Source organism: Ambystoma mexicanum, chromosome 7p, assembly GCF_040938575.1.
Source record: "Ambystoma mexicanum isolate Mex_15411 chromosome 7p, UKY_AmexF1_1, whole genome shotgun sequence".
NCBI classification, from domain to species: domain Eukaryota; kingdom Metazoa; phylum Chordata; class Amphibia; order Caudata; family Ambystomatidae; genus Ambystoma; species Ambystoma mexicanum.
Window position 1 is genome coordinate 51,218,727 of NC_090939.1, and position 17,835 is coordinate 51,236,561.

Below are 17,835 nucleotides of genomic sequence, written 5' to 3' on the forward strand. Positions count from 1 at the left end.
ACACTTTCGCCACAGTAGCTAATGGGGCACCCGCCCCCGCACCTTACAGTGGAGTGTCAGTGGTTTCGGGGAACATTTTCGATCAAGGGGGGGCAATGAGACACCCCGCATAGGACAGCCCACAGAGAGCACTTGCGTGTCCAGTACTGTCTACGACCCACAATGCATCAGAGGAACCATTGATAGGTGCGCAGATAGGAGACAAGCAATTCATATTCATGGTGGATTCGGGAGCGGAGAAATCATGCATTAGAGAGGGCCGGTTCCCGTTATCTAATAGAACGTTAGAGACGCAGGGGTTCTCTGGGGCTGTAATTGAAGTTCCTTACACAGAGGTATTGGATGTGACAGTAGGGGGAAAAACAGTGAAAGCACCCTTACTGTACTATGAAAACTCTCCAATCAACTTACTGGGGAGAGATCTCTTGAGCAAACTAAACATGACAATATCATTCACAGGGAGCGGTATCGTATGTTCAACGCCAGGCATATGCCCCCTCCGTATATTAGCAGTAATACACGGCCACACAATCATGAAAGAGATCAGAGGGGTACCGAGAAATGAGGAGATGTTTGTCGAAGGTATGAGAACATTGGCTCTCATAGTACCAGAACTAAAAAGGGTGGAGTGGAGGATCCCAGCAGAATTCCTTTTTCGTCCCATAGCAAGCCCTGACACTGCTCTTGGGGCAGTACTATCGTTGGATTTGCATGCAATACATGTATCAGTAAACAGGATATGTGTGATTGGTATTGACATGGAAGGGTGTGAGTGGCGGACAGTATTGTGTACAAATGCAAATATCCCGCTGAGAGAGCTCTCGGACGAGGAGCTATTTTCTGACACTGAGGGAGATGGTGAAGTAGTGATGGAACTGGCAATGCCCTGCGACATTGTAGTTACAGCCAGACAAACTAAGGTTGAACTAATGGCGGTAGTAGGAGCACCGCACACATTTTTTAATGAAGACATGAGTCCAGTACCCACTAACTTATGGACTAATGGCCCCCACGATGTAGGGTTGCTGCATGAAGTTCAGCCTGTGGTGATAAAAGTAAAACAGGGAGCAATACTACCCCGGGTGAAACAATATCCACTGTCGCGAGAAGCAGAAGAAGGGATCAGAGAGACAATAGAAGCACTGCTAGCACAGGGTATAATCGTGCCCTCAAACTCCCCATGCAACACATGCATTTACCCAATCAAAAAAGCGAAGGGGGGTTCATGGAGGATGATACAAGATTTACGCCCACTGAACGATGTGGTAATGAAGGAGTTCCCTCTAGTGCCGAACCCGGCGACAATACTGTGCAACATTCCAAAAGTAGCGTCACACTTCACAGTAATTGACTTGAAAAATGCATTCTTTTCGATTCCCTTAGCAGAAGAAAGCAGGTATTTGACAGCATTTACATTGGGAGGAAGGAGGTTCGAACACTGCAGACTACCACAAGGATATTGCGAGAGCCCAAGCATATTTAACAGGGTACTACATGAAGATCTGGGGAATTTGTCTGTAGAAAGCACAGTGATTCAGTACGTTGATGATTTATTGGTTTGTGCACAGGCTGAGGAAGAGTGCAGAAAGGACTCAATAACACTCTTGACATTATTGGCCAACAAAGGGTACAAGGTGGACAAAGGGAAATTGCAATACTGTCTGACAGAGGTCCTATACTTGGGTCAGTTGATATCAAAGGATGGCAAGCGAATTATACCCGACAGGGCACAAGCGATTAGAACAATTGGAGAGCCCAAAACAGTAAAAGAAATGCAGAAATTTCTGGGTATGTGTAACTATTGCCGAGCATGGATATTGGACTATGCGGCGTACACAAGGCCCTTGTTACAGGCACTGAAGGAAGCACAACAAGAACACAAACACATAGAATGGACAGAGGAGATGAACACAGCATTTAACTCACTAAAAGAGCTAATATCAAGCGCTCCAGTACTAGCAAATCCAGATTATGGGCGCGAATTTTTCTTATTTTCACACTGCAAAGGAACACTGATGACAGCAGTACTGACACAGAAAACATCTTTAGGGCACAAACCACTTGCTTACTATAGCGGCACCCTAGACGCAGTAATGCAAGGTCATTTCGCGTGCGAGCAATCCCTAGCTGCAGCAGCGTTCGCGATTGAAAAAAGTGCCACGATAGTGATGGGCTGCCCGGTGACACTGTTTGTGGAACACTCACTTTTTGCAATATTAGAGCGAACAAAGAGCACATTGACAACACAACGCGCCACAGCATATGAGATAATACTGTCCAGCGCTAACATCCATATAGTAAGATGTAAAACAGTGAACCCAGCCACATTCATCACAGAGGCATGCACCGTAGAGGACATGCAAAACCATAACTGCGCCACGTACACAGGTGACGAAAGTAAGGATCCAGTGATTTTTGAAAATGCCCTGACCGAGGGTGAGGTGTATTTTGTGGACGGGTCAGCATCAATAGACATGGAGACAGGAGAAAAGCATGTGGGTATGGCAGTGGTACGATTAGAGGAAGATGAATATGAGATACTAGTACAACACCGCCTCCCATCACACTATTCAGCGCAAGCAGCAGAACTAATAGCGCTAATAGAAGCATTGCATGCCGCCAAGGGGTGCGCAGTGACCATATATACAGATTCAGCATACATGACAACAACAGTTCACGGTGGGTTGGCCCGGTGGGGGCGGAGAGGGTTCCGACGAGCAGACGGAACGCCAGTCCAGCATGCAGAGTTATTGAAAGAGCTGATTGAGGCCCTGCAAGACCCCACGGCAGTGGCCATCGTAAAATGTCAAGCTCATACCACCAATACAGATTTTGTATCTTTGGGGAACGCGGCAGCAGACGCCGCTGCCAAAGCAGCTTCATATCTACAAAAAGGTGAAATAGGAGAGTACATGTTGCACCACACAGAAAGCCAAAAGGTCCCCACAGGATACAACATGATGTCCACACAGGAGATAATAGAGCTGCAAGAGGGAGCTAGTGCAGAGGAAAAATTGCTGTGGACTAAGAGAGGATGCAGCAAATCACCGACTGATTTATTGTGGCGACAAGAGAGTTCAGGAAAAGTGGTAATGCCAATTACGCTGTTAGAAATAGCATTTCAACAACTACACTTTCCCGCACACAACACGAAGAAACACATAATGGCAGAGATACAAGAAGATTGGTTTGCACCTTGCCTCCAGGAACACGTCACAAGGTTAGCTTTAGAATGCACGACATGTCAAATTTACAACTCAGGTATGACTTTGCGCACACTAAGGGGTACGATACCAAAACCAAGTGGCCCATTCAGAGAGCTCCACATTGATTATGTAGACATGGGAGAAAGGTGTAACGGGGCACGATACATGATTGTGGTTGTATGTCCCTTTTCGAGGTGGGTGGAGGCAGGCCCATGTGCCCGCCCTGACGCGAAGGGCGCCGCGAAGTTCCTAGTGCGGGAAGTATTTCCGCGCTGGGGAATTTGCGACGTTATTCGCTCAGATAACGGGACACATTTTGTTAATGAATTATTTAAAGAAGTGACTACATTATTGGGAATAAAGCACAAATTATGTTCGATTTATCATCCTCAAAGTAATGGCGTCGTGGAAAAGATAAATGGCCTGTTAAAAAGCAGATTATCAAAACTTTGTTTTTCCCTTAAAAAGACTTGGATGTACTGCCTGCCTTTGGCCTTGTTTGAACTACGAAACCAGCCAAGTAAGGATCACCATTTGTCCCCGCACGAGATCGTCACGGGAAGAAGAATGCATACAGCGCATTCGCCTCTCCGTGAGCGTTCTGATGCACACAGAAGCGCAGCTATATTGGGGGAGGAGTTCACAGAATATCTGCGAAAACTGACACGGGCAGCGCGCGTAATTGCAAAGCAACTAGCCCCCCCCTCGACAAGAGAGGAGGGGAACGCAACTGAACCAGACAGGTTGCCTGAAAAACCACTACAACTAATGCCTGGTGACCTTATATATGTCAGAAGTTTTGTGCGGAGGTGGAATGCACCACGTTTCCATGGCCCCTATGAGGTAGTGTTTTGCACACCTACAGCAGTAAAGGTGAAGGGCCTGCGATATTGGGTGCATTTGACAGACGTACGTAAAGCTTACAGCGCTGCGGAAAGTGAGGCGCAGGACGAGGCACAGGCAACAGCGGACGATGAAGTTGTGCGGAATGAATGATTGGAATTTTGTGTGCTTTATGAGATGAACAGTGAGCACAATTAGCGCGCAACAAATGTCCTGGACTAAAACATGTACATATGTATATGTAAATTTTCTTTTTATTACAATTTTTGAAAGTTTTGCGTGGGGTTCTTTTTTTTCCCCTCCTGTGCTCTTTAAGATGTTTTTATTATTGTTGTTTTTAAAAATGTCATGTTTCTTATTATTTATATATATATAGTAAGGTACGAATAATGATGATTGAAAGGCTACCTTGTCTGTCAACACACCCCCTCCCTCACCCAACCCTATATTTTATTACCGAAACGTTACAACGTGGAAATGCTTACATGTTTGTATTTAATGAACTCTTGTGTCTCAAACAGGATTTATCATGGCATCGAATGGGCAGCCTGCAACTAATAGATATGTTAGATTTAGAGAAATGTTAGTGGCTAGATTAACGTATTCATTTGAATGTGGTTTATCAATGTGTGCTATCGTGTTCTTCATCTCAATGTTTTGCCTGGTAGTACACTGGATTATAGCGTTCATCTCTACCGAGATGAACGAGGGGGGAGGGGGGAACAACACCACCCTTGCCCCTGGAACGAAAACAATTCCGACTGTAGGTATCAAAGAAGGTGATTTCTTGATCTGGGATGGATCACACTTTGTGTGGGGATACTATACTACACCACCCACTGCTGTCCTCTCACAATCGAGAACCAAAAATGTAAATAATGACACAATGTCCCAACCTGGAACATACAACAACCACACGATCCCTCCCGCCCCAATTTCAAACAACGATCTCTTGTTTATTAAGGAGGATGGAAAAGTGATTATGATGACAGAACACAAGTCCCTACATGAAGAATTAGAAAAGGGGGGTGGGGAGGAGGAAGGGGGGCCTGGTTCTTCACCTACTATAACGAGAAGGTACAGAAGAAGGGAGAAAAGTAGGCGGAGAAGAGAGATTGGTGGGAAAGGGTATGATGAGTATTATGGACTAGGGCTAGACAAAATGGAAGACCCACGACACCCACACCAAGCAAATAAATGGTATGCAGATATGAGCACAACAGCCAAACAAACAACCAATGAGAGCTGTTATGTCTGCTCACTTATCCCCCATGCATCAGGCACACCTAAAGTATTGTTGCCACGAGAATTGCCCATTGTGGATGCCCAATGTCTCCTTCATCTCACGCTGTGTAGAATAAAGAACACTTTCCAAGCACACGATGTCTCTTTCAGAATGCTACAGAACAACAAAACGTGCTATTCGCAAGCGTCTGGAGTGATCTGTCTTAAAGAACCTTTCTTTGCAATACAAGGGACACTGTTTTCCGAAAACAAATGGAAAGACGAAGAAGTGCTGTGCAAGGCAGAAGCACTGAAAGGTGTCCAACCGGACAAGTTGCGGTGGATGGAAAGAACGTGCTTGCCAACATGGAAAGAACACATCCCTAAACTAACATGGGTAACAGCGATGGAGAAACCCTTCAAGCTACAAAGTGAAATACAAAACGAACTATGTTTCAAGGGAGAAGGAAAAATGGCAATGGGAACGAACAAGAACTGTAACAAAACTCTCACCATCCCAGATATGAAAAAAGGGACAGCAGCACTAATGGACACCTACTGGGTATGCGGAAACAAGGCGTACCTGCATCTTCCCCAATCATGGAGTGGTAGCTGCTCAATGGCCACTTTGCACTCAACACTAATGGTGATTCCAGAAAGCCATATTGACAGAAGTAACATGATGAAAGAAGGCTTGAACCAGAATGCAGCTTCTCCAACTACACAAGCGCACCTTTATGTCCTGTCCTCCGGAGGGAAGGGAGAAGAGCTCTCAAGGAACAAGCGAGCCTCGAACTACATATCACAAGCATCATCTGATTTATTGGCACAGATCCCAGACAGGTATCGCCTGTTCAGCTCCGTGGAAACATTCTTTGCTTCGCTAGTATCAAGTGTCCAAGCAAGAGCAAATGCAAAATGGCTCCAGATCACACGGTGGGAACTGATCCAGTTGGCCAATGACACTGAAGAAGGGTTTAACATAATAAAGGTGGAACTACGAGCTCTGCGATTAATGACCATGCAGAACAGGTATGTTCTAGACCTGTTAACAGCAATCGATGGAGGTGTTTGCCGAAAAATAGGAAGTGCGTGCTGCACGTTCGTACCTTCCGAAGATGCAGAAAATGGGTCCCTGTCCCACGTTATTGAACCAGTACATAACCTGGGCGAGAAGATGAAAATGGAAGGTGGAGCTGAGGATAGCTCGTGGTTCGACAATATCTTCTCTTGGGTTCCCTCATGGCTTGGAGTGACTATGAAGTTCCTGATACCAATAGTGGTGATCGTCCTTGTGATGTTCTGCCTGTGCCAGGTGGGCCTCCGATGTTGTGCTAATGCAGTTCCTAACGGTGCAATGATGATGGTGACAATGGGCAACTCCGGTGGTACAATTAAAGCAACACAAGAAGTACATGTGCAGACAGGAGCAGACAACACCCCCAGGTACCAGTTAGTGCCTATGTGCCGTGATAAGTACATAGTAGATAAACTATGGCACACCACTATCAAAGAACCACGAGACGTAGAACTGGAATGGTATGAGGAGGTCTGGGTAGATCTGGAAGAAACTGGCGATTGTATATATTTAACATGTACACCAGACGAGTATGCTAGGAGAGGTGAGAGTTTAAGGGGGGTGTGCAGAGCATGGATGCCTATAAAAGGAACCCCTGCATGGGATGGTGCAGTGTTAGAGGAACAAGAATGTAGAAGATTGGAAGAGCTAAAGAAATTCGTTACTTTAAGTAACGAAAGGGGGGAAATGTAGGGGAGGACTGGCCGCGAGGCCCTCCTCACCTACAGCTTTCTCCCCAGGTGAGGACCATGACTCGGTGGGCGCCCCCTCATGCCACCCGGGCCCAGGTGGAGGAGGATTCACCCGCCGACGACATTGCCCACACGTATCCTTTCCTTGCATTTAGTTAGGCCTAGACGCCATCTTGTCTAGCAAACATGGCGTGAGTTCAGCACACTATAAAGAGGCCCCCACCTTTGGAGGGCCTTTCATGCATCTCTGCCGCCTCAGCAGCCCTGGCAGATCCGCTGCGAGCGCGTTCCCATGAGAAAGTCGGAGATGAACTAAACCCGAGACGCCAACACGGCAACATTATAGTAGTAACAATGTGATATTGCACCCCGTATGACCCGGACCGCAAGGCCGGGGTAGCGAGGAAAAAAGCTGAAGCATCACTATCTGAAGAAGGTAGAAAACAATTCAAGTATTGGTATTAATGAACTACCTCTGTTTAAAATGTGAATAAGCCATAAAAATGTAACGTTATATGATATCCCTCCAGGTCTGGACTAGTGCTGCTATAACCACGGAGAAAGATGTTGACCAAACGTATAACCTCTATCTGTAAAAGTGTTTTTTCCATAGTATGTAGAAACTGGAACTCATATATGTTTTCTGAATCACCCAAAGCGGCGAGCATCAATCTCTGTAGGCCATAACCTAGATATCCCTCGTATAACGTCTAATGTACATACAATACGCACACAATGTAGTGAACGTAATGTTAGGTAATGAAAAGGTACTGGAACCGACTGTCTTAAAGAAATGTGTAACGAAATTGAAATATATATGTGTGTCTAAATAACGTCAAAATAAGGCAGAACAGTATAAAACTTCTGCATTCACTGATCAGCAACGCACGAGGAAAATACCTTTGTGGATATGCAAGGCCATTCCCTCTCCCACCCTACCAAGCCTGCCAGATAAAAAAGCTAAGACTTGTGCCGCGCTCCCCCACCTCCCCCAACCAAGCTGGCGTTACTTCAGAGAGTCAGAGGCCCCGGCGCCGCAACCAAGGCCACAGCCCACCACCTGTGTTATTTACAGCACGGTAATAAACCCACGGATGAACCCACTGATCTACCAGCACCCTTTCATAAATCCCACGAACCCCCCAAGAATCCTGACCCCGTGTAAGGACGACCCCCATCATTGAGACAAGACACAGAGACCCATCTATATAATAACTTCTAACGCAGCAGACAGACATGTATCATTCGGCCCAGGCCCCAGAGCCCCGTCCTGCGACCTAAAATACCGGTCAATAGGACACAGGTAAATCTCACCCCAACCGATAACCACCAGACCTCTCACGAGGTGCATTCCTCATGTGTTGCGTTTATTTTATAAGATAAGCTACAGAGCGATTTATTAGTGAACGTAAATGTCATTTTCTGAATAACCGCAAGGTGCATGGCCTAGGGCAAATGAGACAGGGAAGGTATTCGTCATTGTCACAGGCTGCCCCAGCATACCAACACCGCACGGATGACCTCAAGCCGGCCTGCCAGGCCCAACCCAACCCACGAGGCTGACCAGTGACGTCGTCTTGCCAAGACCAACCACGCTGCAGCAACACCTATAGTTAGTCGACGACACCCAATCCCAATTAACTTGTGCCCCCTATAGTGTTTAGGTGTTGATGACGTTTTTTGTATTAGAAATACGCCTGTCTTTGCTATTGTCAGACAGAGCGCTCTCGGAGGTTGCAGAGTTCTTTGCATGCCTTATTCTTGGATAAACTCCCATTTACGCTCACCCGCACTCTGTCTTGGCCTTATTCCCACTAAGGGAGAGTCCTTTATTGTCTCTCATTGCGGGGAGGATCGTGCTGAATTGGGGGCGCTTCCCTTCAATCTGTTCTTCAGAAGGCATTTTTTATGGCTAATCAGTTCTTAGGACTGTAAGGAAGGCATGTTATCAAACAGTAAGGCAGACACAAGTAATCACAGTTCAAAGGTGTTTATTGAACGTCATTTGGGTTTGAAAAACACCTATCTAATCCTAAATCTAAAGATGGGAGCAAGCTACGACCATCAAATAATAATAAGGCAAAGAATATCACACAAAGCGCTCACTCTGGCTCATAAATGTGTGTCTCTTACTAGCCCCACATATCTATCAGAGCGTATCAAGATCAAGCCTAAGAATAGGAATCTTTGCTCTACCACGGCCACAGTACTCGTCCAGCCGAGATTCAAAATGGCCCGGTTCGGTGGCACCAGCTTTAACACTCAGGCTCCTACTCTATGGAACACACTCCCAGCCGCCATATACCAAATACAGAACTACCCTCTCTATAAGAAGGCCATAAAACCCACTTTTTCAACCTTGACCCACAATAACCAGCTTTAGCTGTCAGCTCATCCATTGCTCCTGCCTGCTTTCTGTTTGTGCGTCTTGTCACTGTTTTTCTGTGCGTTCTGGGTCCTGCAGGCATGTGGTGCATTATAATAATTAAAATAAATAAAATAAAGGTTTTCTCTGTTTTTACCAATGACTACGGTCGATTTTCCTTGATCCTGCACAGCAACATATTGACAAGTCCTGTGGTGTGTGGCACTACTCTGTGGAAATTGACTTATCATTGGTCCCTTTTCTGATACGGATCAGACATCTAGTCACCTTGTTTGATCCAGAGCTCTGCTTCCTCAGAAGTTAAGGCAATCATTAAAGAAACATATAAGTCCAGCCATCCTTACTCCATGAGATCATGTGAATCCTAGAAACAAGTCGCTAACTATACCAAACCAATTCCCTCCCTGGTTAAGGAAAGGCACAGTTTAGCCTTTGTGATGACCAATATTCTTTCCTTCCCATTTAATTTCCTTGCAGGCTGCAGAGAGTGCAGAACTAGCTCTGAACCTGAACAAATGAGGCTGCATGGAACCCACCACTATATCACTTAATTGGCTCCTAGTAGGCCCAAGGATCACCTGTAATGTCCTTTGCACAATATACAGATCATTCTGGAACAAAGATCCTAGATACCTGAAGGTAATACCCAACACTCTTTGCCCAGACCTCTCTGCTCTTCCAGGTCACAGACCATCTGCCAGGAATAGTATACACCTCTGGAAGGACCTTAGTTTAGCCCAGAGACATCAACCCAAAGTTCCTACTCTCCGTACAATTCTGTAATTAGAAGTCCATAATGATACACCATCTAGCTTTAGTGTACAGTGATAGTCGCCTGGAAAATGGCAGCCAGGGGACGACATTTCTGCAAACATGCATCCTCGGTAAAATCAAACATTTTACCCAAATATTCTGGGATTGGAGTTTATAATCTGAAATGATACCCCTTCTAGATTATTTGAGTAAAGTATTTTAAGGGTCAGGAAAAAAAAGTTGCCTACCTGGCGACTTTTTCCAGGCGACATTATCACATGGAATCCTAGCTTTGCACGGCTTGTCACCCCTTTTTTCCTTTCCGACCTACTGTACAGTTTCAGCCGTCAAAGTTGGGCATTGAAATCATCAAGTATATTGTAACAGACATCAACTGCCTACACCAGACTCGTCCACCACACTGTCATCGCTGTCCCCTGTACTCTGCCCAATGGGTAGAATTGCTGCACAGTTTGTATATGCTTGGCTGCAATGCACAATTTGGAGCGTTATGCAAAATCCAAAATAAATAAAAACAGAATAGAATAGGTCAGGGGATTATGGCACACTCCAGACAGAGAATTAGGAAGCTCCAGACCACGTGCATAAGAAAGTTGAAGTTGCCTATGTTTCTAGAGTGCCACCAATGCAGACCTCTGGCAGAACCGCCTTCAAGAAGGGTGCAGGGTTTACGAGGTGGTTTAATGCCTCGCACTTGTACAACATGAACCTGGGGAAAGGACAGGTGAGTGTCGGGATTAATGGGAGGCAGAGGAGGAGTATAAAGGGAGACACAGGAAACCGGGCAGTGTGAGTTGTTTGGGTGAGGTGAAAGAAGGCAGCAGAATGAGAGACCAAGAGGAGGAAAGGGGGTGCAGAGAAGAATAGCGAAGGGATCATAGGGCATGTGCAAGGTGAGGTATTGATTCTTTAAAGAAAGTGGTACCAGAGTGTGGGAGTGCATTTATGGTGGGGAAGGTGAGTGACACTAATTGGGAGTGTAGGGGAGTAAGTTTTGGGTTATTGAGGGCGATTTGCGCCTAGAAACACTTGTGTACAGGCGCATTATAAATGCCATATCATATCATTGAAAAAGGTTATTGAGAGAATGACATTAGGGTGACTGTGGAAGAAGGTGGGGTGTGTAGTGTGGACAGTAGTGGAGAGGGGAGAGTAGTAGTGTGGAGAGTAGTACAGTGGAGAAGGGAGAGTAGCATGAGATGGAAGAACATCGGTGGGACAGAACGAGGAGAATAGGGGAAGAGAAAGGAAATAGAGTAGAAGAATGGGGAAGGAAGGAGAGAACATCGGGGCGAGGAGTGCAAGGGTGAGAAAGGAAAAGACTAAGTGAGACCTGGGTGAGTGAAATGCACAATTTCTGGAGATCTTTCTGCGGGACCGTGGTTTGGATCCACCTAGAAATTCTCGGTGGGAGCAAGATAGGTAAAGCAATTGCCTTTAGGATCCGGATCCTACATCATAGGGGTTATGTATCTCTAATGACCACTTTAGGATTCAGGGTCATGTGGGCTAGGGAGGGAAAAGCACTCGGGTAACGAGAGCTAGAGTGGCCGGTCCTTCCTGGTGAGACTCAATTCAAGCACTTTAAATAAAACCCTTCAACCGCCTTCAAGATTTGGTGTGTTCTAGGTCGGTTACCCTAAATGGTGGAGTCACAATGTTTGAACACTGAAAACACTCTCACATATAGTCGACTTACCTGTAATTTGCACATTTTATCCACTTTCACAGAAGATAAAGCGTAGCTTCTTTGAGAACATCTTTGTGTATTAAGTCCCTTGTTCAATGTTATTTTGCATTTTGAATTACCCTGCTCCCCTCCTAGGGGCTTCCCTTGACTGCTCCCCTCCCAGGGGCTTCCCTTGACTGCTCCCCTCCTAGGGGCTTCCCTTGACTGCCTAGCTATCTCTACTACTAAGTGAGTCAAGGAAAGCTTTTTGCCTAGCTTTGTGCCAGGGGCTCACACAGGAGTGACATTATTTGCCCTATTTAAAGGCAGAGAAATGGACAGACCCAGTGGGCCTTAAAGAAGGCAAACAATGCTCAACCAGGCACTGGTTCTAAGTGAACAAACTAGGTGGGTTCGACAGAAGCATACATATGAAATTGACTGTTTGTCTAGCGTGCCACCAATGCAGTGCATATGGATCTGGCAAAGGGAAAGGCATAGATGGTCTAGGAAGTCCTGACAGACATGTGGAAATGGACAGACTCGATGGACCTGACTAGAGGGGATGTGTAGTAGACTAGATGCATCTGAAAGGCGGCAGGCAGATATCCATTTTATATGTGTCTGACATGATGAAGAAGTTGACAGATTAGATGGACCTGGCAGAAGGCAGAGAAATAAGCAAAGTAAACAGACTAGACCAGCAGGGAAAAGCGCTAATACATACTTGATTAGCTGGACCATCCATTTCTGCTGTTTCGTTCTGTTACTTCTTTTCACCCTCCTATTTATCCTTTTGAAACATAGTTGTGGGAACATGAGTAGACGTTTCCATGTCAAGAGTTCCATTCCGTATTAACTTGTTCTCTTTACATTTGGCTTTCAGGAGAGACAAGAGAGTGAGATCCCAGAAACAGATTTAACTGAAATACAAAAAACTCAGCTGCGGTGTCTGAGTGACTGGCGTTATGCAGAACACTACGAGCCTCACCTACTGGCCCAGGTGAGTTCTTTCTCCGATTCACGCGGATGGGCAGGGAGAAACAAAGCCCTGCCGTGGGCCTAACTGTGGGTCTATCTATCAGAGTTGAGCTTTGCCGGGTCATGTTTCATCCCTGGCATTGTATGTGGCAATGATGCTGAGATAGGGGAGTGGAGGACCATGACGTTCCAGTGAAGACGCTTTGCATGGTCCTGGGACATTCAACCATGTGGATATGATGTGGCGATCTGCAGGAGCGGATGTCTGTGTGTCTTGTAGTGACACTTATGGAAGGGCCAGTGTGGTTGTAACAAGAGCCTGTCCTGTGGCTTTGTGGTAGTTCTGGGCAGAAGCACACATTTAGGTCCTTGGATTGGAATGAGTGTTAGTGTACCTTTTTGCTAGGCACACACGTTTGCAATGGGCGCAAGCTTATGGTATCAATGGTGTGTTTAAGCCTCTGCTATTTGGATGTGTAGTTTGTGGCTTCAGGATAACCCTGAAGAACACATTAAAAGGCAGGTCAGGCTTCCCTTGGGTAGAGACATTTACACAAGACCCACCTTTAGTTGGACACCACTTAGCACACCTGTGGCTTCCAGGAGGGGTGCAAGGTTAAGAAAAGAATACACGCAGGGAACCAAGTTGACTGGAGTGGAGGGAGTGTTATAATATGAAACCTTAATTCAAAGAAGCAGATGTAAACTAAAGGCTGGAGTAAAAGAGGAAAGTAGCAATAAAGGCTAGATCATAAGGTATTTCCTTTGAGTGTATTGGGAACCCCTCCCATGTGAAGCAACAGTACAGTTATCACTACAAAACTTTACAAAATACCTAATGTGAAGGCCAAGTGGGACTCACAAAAAGCACAAACACAAAGAGCTGTGTTTGGCAGATTTATTTTATTCAAAACACACAAACATTTCAGGTCTCTTACAAAACACAGTTTCTGTACAAGGGACCTAAGCTTCTGGTGAGAGTCCTCATAGTCCGCACCTCCGGGGTGCATTTCTCGCAAGCTGTCATTCAACTCAGCTGAGAAAGCTTTGTCTCCAGCATTCTTCGCCAACTCGTCTGAGGGACCTCCTTTCTTCAGGTGGAAATCTCTCAACTCTTCAGGTGATGATGTTGGGTTTGGAATCCTCCATGCTGGGAAGACATTGACCTATCTAGATCTGACCCAGGATTTGGCCTACCCTCCTTGCCATCATGCTTGTTCCTCCACCCACTGTGGGATCCACCTATTCAGATCGGGGTCTCACTCCTAAACCAGGATCACCATTCCCGGGTCCCACTCCCTCTCTAGCCATACCAGCTCCACGCTGCTCTTTAATCTCCCCTCCTCGTGTCTTCTGGTATTGCTCAACCTACTTTCTCGCCTCTCAGTGGATCTTCCATCACCACCTCCGATTACTCTCCAACCTCCTCTAGCAACTTCACTATCTCCTCCTTTGGCTCTTTTCCAACCTCCGCCACTAGCCTTCCAACTCTTCCCAGCACTTCTCTAACCACCACCTTATGATGTTTCACAACCGCCTACAGCTCCTTGTCCCCCTTCAACCTGTCCTGACGTTTGAAGGCAAGTAAAGCCTTTTTGCTTTACTTACCTTGCTCAGCTCATCTGTTGTGGCACTGGTCAGTGCCTATAAATTTGTATTTTGTTTTTGCTTTTATAGCGCCTAAGCCAGGGCACTTTGCAAAAATTACTGAATTGGAAAAAAAAATGGAAAGGTGACATAATAAAGCAGGGTACAAAAGAAGAAGAGAGCAAGAAAAAACCATCAAGAAAGAAAAGAATTGGTGATCCAAAAAAAACAATAAAGATCAAGCAGCATGATAAATTGTGTGAGACATAAAACCAGCCAGCCCCCAAACAAAAAATGTAACATAGGGGGGGAAGCAAAATATAAAACAGCCCAATGAATCCAGGAAGCCAGGTGATCTAAAACAATGGATAACCGCTTTAAAAAGCCTAATAAGTCTAACAAATTGTCAAGGAAAACCTGACAGTTTCCCCTCTCCTGAGCCCTGCCCCAGGGCCCGGTTTGCATGGGTATTTCCAGTGGAACTTAGATACCAATAGCAGAGCATGAACATCAACTGCCTTCTCCCATGAACATTCCTATGGTCCAAAACCCTTACAGTCAATCTTGGCAAATATTGAATCTTTCTCCGAACTTTCCTGGAATCAAGTATTTCTTCTACCTCAAATTCTCCAGATTGGTCTTCCAACAAAATAGCCTTGGGAAGAACACCTAATCTGTTCCCCTTAATCAAAGGTTTTAATTGACTAACATGAAAGGTAGGATGTACTTTGAGACCAGAGGGTAAACACAGCCTGACCTACATCCAAGCAGGGTACCTTGTCACTCTTTATAAAATATTCAGTGCATGAGCGCACCGACTGTTCTCACCCCATAGTTGCCAATTGGACATGGTTATACCTGGTGCCCCTTCCACCTCTACATTTCTATGATTCTCTTGTGCCACATTTTATTTTCACATACTGGTCTAGAACATGGGTATTGTGGTCTTATACAGTAATTGGGGCTTCTCTGTTTTAATCATGTAATTTTCTTGACATTTAGGGTTACCTTGATCAAGTAATATTTTATACCCGTCTGTTGGTAAATCCAGATCTAAGGTTAAACTGTTGCTGAAGCTGTTAAGCACTGTACACATGAATATGCCTGACAAATATACCGTTTAATCCTGTTGGAAATGGATCACCACCTGGCAGGACTTTCTTCTGTCCCCTTTAGTCTTCTTTATCGGAATTGGTTGATTCTACAAAGCGGCAACCTATACATCTTTAGGTTACTTCTATTTCACTACCGACCATATTCTATAAAGTGCTAAGTGCAAATACTCAAAATGTAAATTCATACAACGTGAGCATAATGTCAACATATGGGCCTAGATATTTCACATATGTCGAACCTAGTTCAGCACACTCGGTTAACAAGTGTTTAGGCGTCTCAAGGTGTGAACTTTTACATATTCAACAGGTTCTTTCACTCTCTGGAATTTTCAACATCTGGCCCAATATGGTCAGAACAGGCAGAAAATGCAATCGTAATAGCATTATATATATTCTCAAATCTTTCAAAGGGCATAAGATCAAATAATTCTGAGGTTTCTTAAACTTGTAGTTCATATATGATACAAATCCATAAGATTTTAAAGTGAAAAGGTGTTCAACATGATTGCCCCAATCCCATTGTTCTATCTTTCTTGTTTTGCATTGTTTGATATCACATCATAGCAAGTTCCGTTCCAAATAGGATTCCAGCCAAATTTCTAAAATCTTGCTTGATTTGCATCACATACGCAGTCCATTCTTTTTTTCCCATTTCTTTACCTATTAAGTAGAGAAGAGAATCTGTTGATGCAGTCAAAGCTTTTGCTTATAATAAGGCTCTTTTAGCATCACTATAGACCGCCTAGACAGCAGCCCCAATTCCAGTCTAATTATTTCAACAGGAATACATTGAGGAAGATTCTGAATCCTCCTCCAATCGGTGCTCTCAGTTTTAGTCAGCCATTCCCAGTTTACAATCGTTATGATCTCTAATCCATAGATCACAGCTCGGATAAAGCATTGAAGATATAACATTCTCGCCCCCATCACAGAGAAGTCACTACTCTTCAAAAAATATTGCGCAACCCATGCTGTTAGTTTATTAGCCTTCATGATACTCTGTTTAATACACTCAGCAAATCCTTTCAGTAGCTCCATAGTGACCCTTAAATATTTATATTGACTAATGTATTCAATATGGTCTTCTTTGATTCTTAATACTGGTCAAGCAGTACCTTTTTCCCATTAAAGATAACTGCTGTCTTAGTCATATTGATAGTCAGTTTGTTATATTGAGCATAAGCCCACAGCACTGCTGCAAATCTATTTAACCCCCTACCAGTATGGTCAGAATGACCAGGTCATCGTCATATGCTATGACTGGGCAAGCAACCCCATCGTTCTTCGGAGGACAGCCTCGCACACTATGCAGGGTCCCAGCTAGATCCGCAAGATAAAGGTTGAATAATTAAGAGGCCATGACACAGCCCCTTTTCACACCTCTCGTAAACTTGAAAGGGCTGGACCCGGCCCCTTCCCCATCCAACCTCAGCTGCACCACAGTATCCTCATACAACAATCTAACAAAATACAATATATAATCTGGGCAACCCATCTCGGCCAATTTATGCCATAAAGAGGTTCTATTAACAGAATCAAAGGTAGCTTTGAAGTCAATATAAAATGTACAGGCCAATGCTGCCATTAGTACAAGTTCTTTCAAACAACATATCCAATGTCCTTATGTTTACCTCCATAGGATGTCCTGCTCTGAAACCGGATTGAAATCTATATAGTATATTATCCTGTGCCACCCAAGCTTTGCAGAAACAAAAACGCAAACAGTTTCCCGGTGATATTCTGCATGGAAATAAGCCTATAGTTTGCAGGGTCTCTAATATCTCCCTTCTTGTATACTGGTACCAGGGTGGCAGTTTGCCAGGCTTTAGGAATCTGACCACTCGCAACAACTTTCTCAAACAGTCTAGACATCACATTCTCTGTGCCCACATTTCCGGTTCACAACTATGTGTGCCAATCCATTTGGGACAGGGGCACATGAGGACTTCAGGTTCTTGATGTTACAGATGACTTCCTTTTCATTGATCACAAACTCACTTTTATATTGACCTCTTATCACCCCGTCAGTGGTTATATGATCATCATTCCCAGTAGCTTTAGTAAGATATTGGACCCATTGTAGGGCCCCTATGGGAATAATTATTTTCCGTTTCTTATCACCTTTATCCTTCCCCAATAAATGCCAAATATCATGACAGTTATTCGTCTTCAAAGTAGAAATCATCTGCTGCCATTCCTTTAATTTCCTCTCATTCTTCCACCAGCGGATGAAATTCCCATATTTATTTGTAATTCTTTTAGCAGAAACAATTGCTATTT

The 17,835-nt window shown here is 44.7% G+C and overlaps 1 protein-coding gene across 3 annotated transcripts in view; it reads left to right on the top strand.

Moving 5' to 3' along the window:
* The window catches only part of SPAG17 (sperm associated antigen 17), a 1,712,709-nt gene that overhangs the window by 804,300 nt on the left and 890,574 nt on the right, over nucleotides 1-17,835 (top strand). For all 3 annotated transcript variants that reach the window (XM_069635754.1, XM_069635756.1, XM_069635755.1), the window contains exon 17: nucleotides 12,759-12,875. In XM_069635754.1, the coding sequence (XP_069491855.1) occupies nucleotides 12,759-12,875 (117 nt within the window). The remainder of the gene's footprint in view (nucleotides 1-12,758; nucleotides 12,876-17,835) is intronic.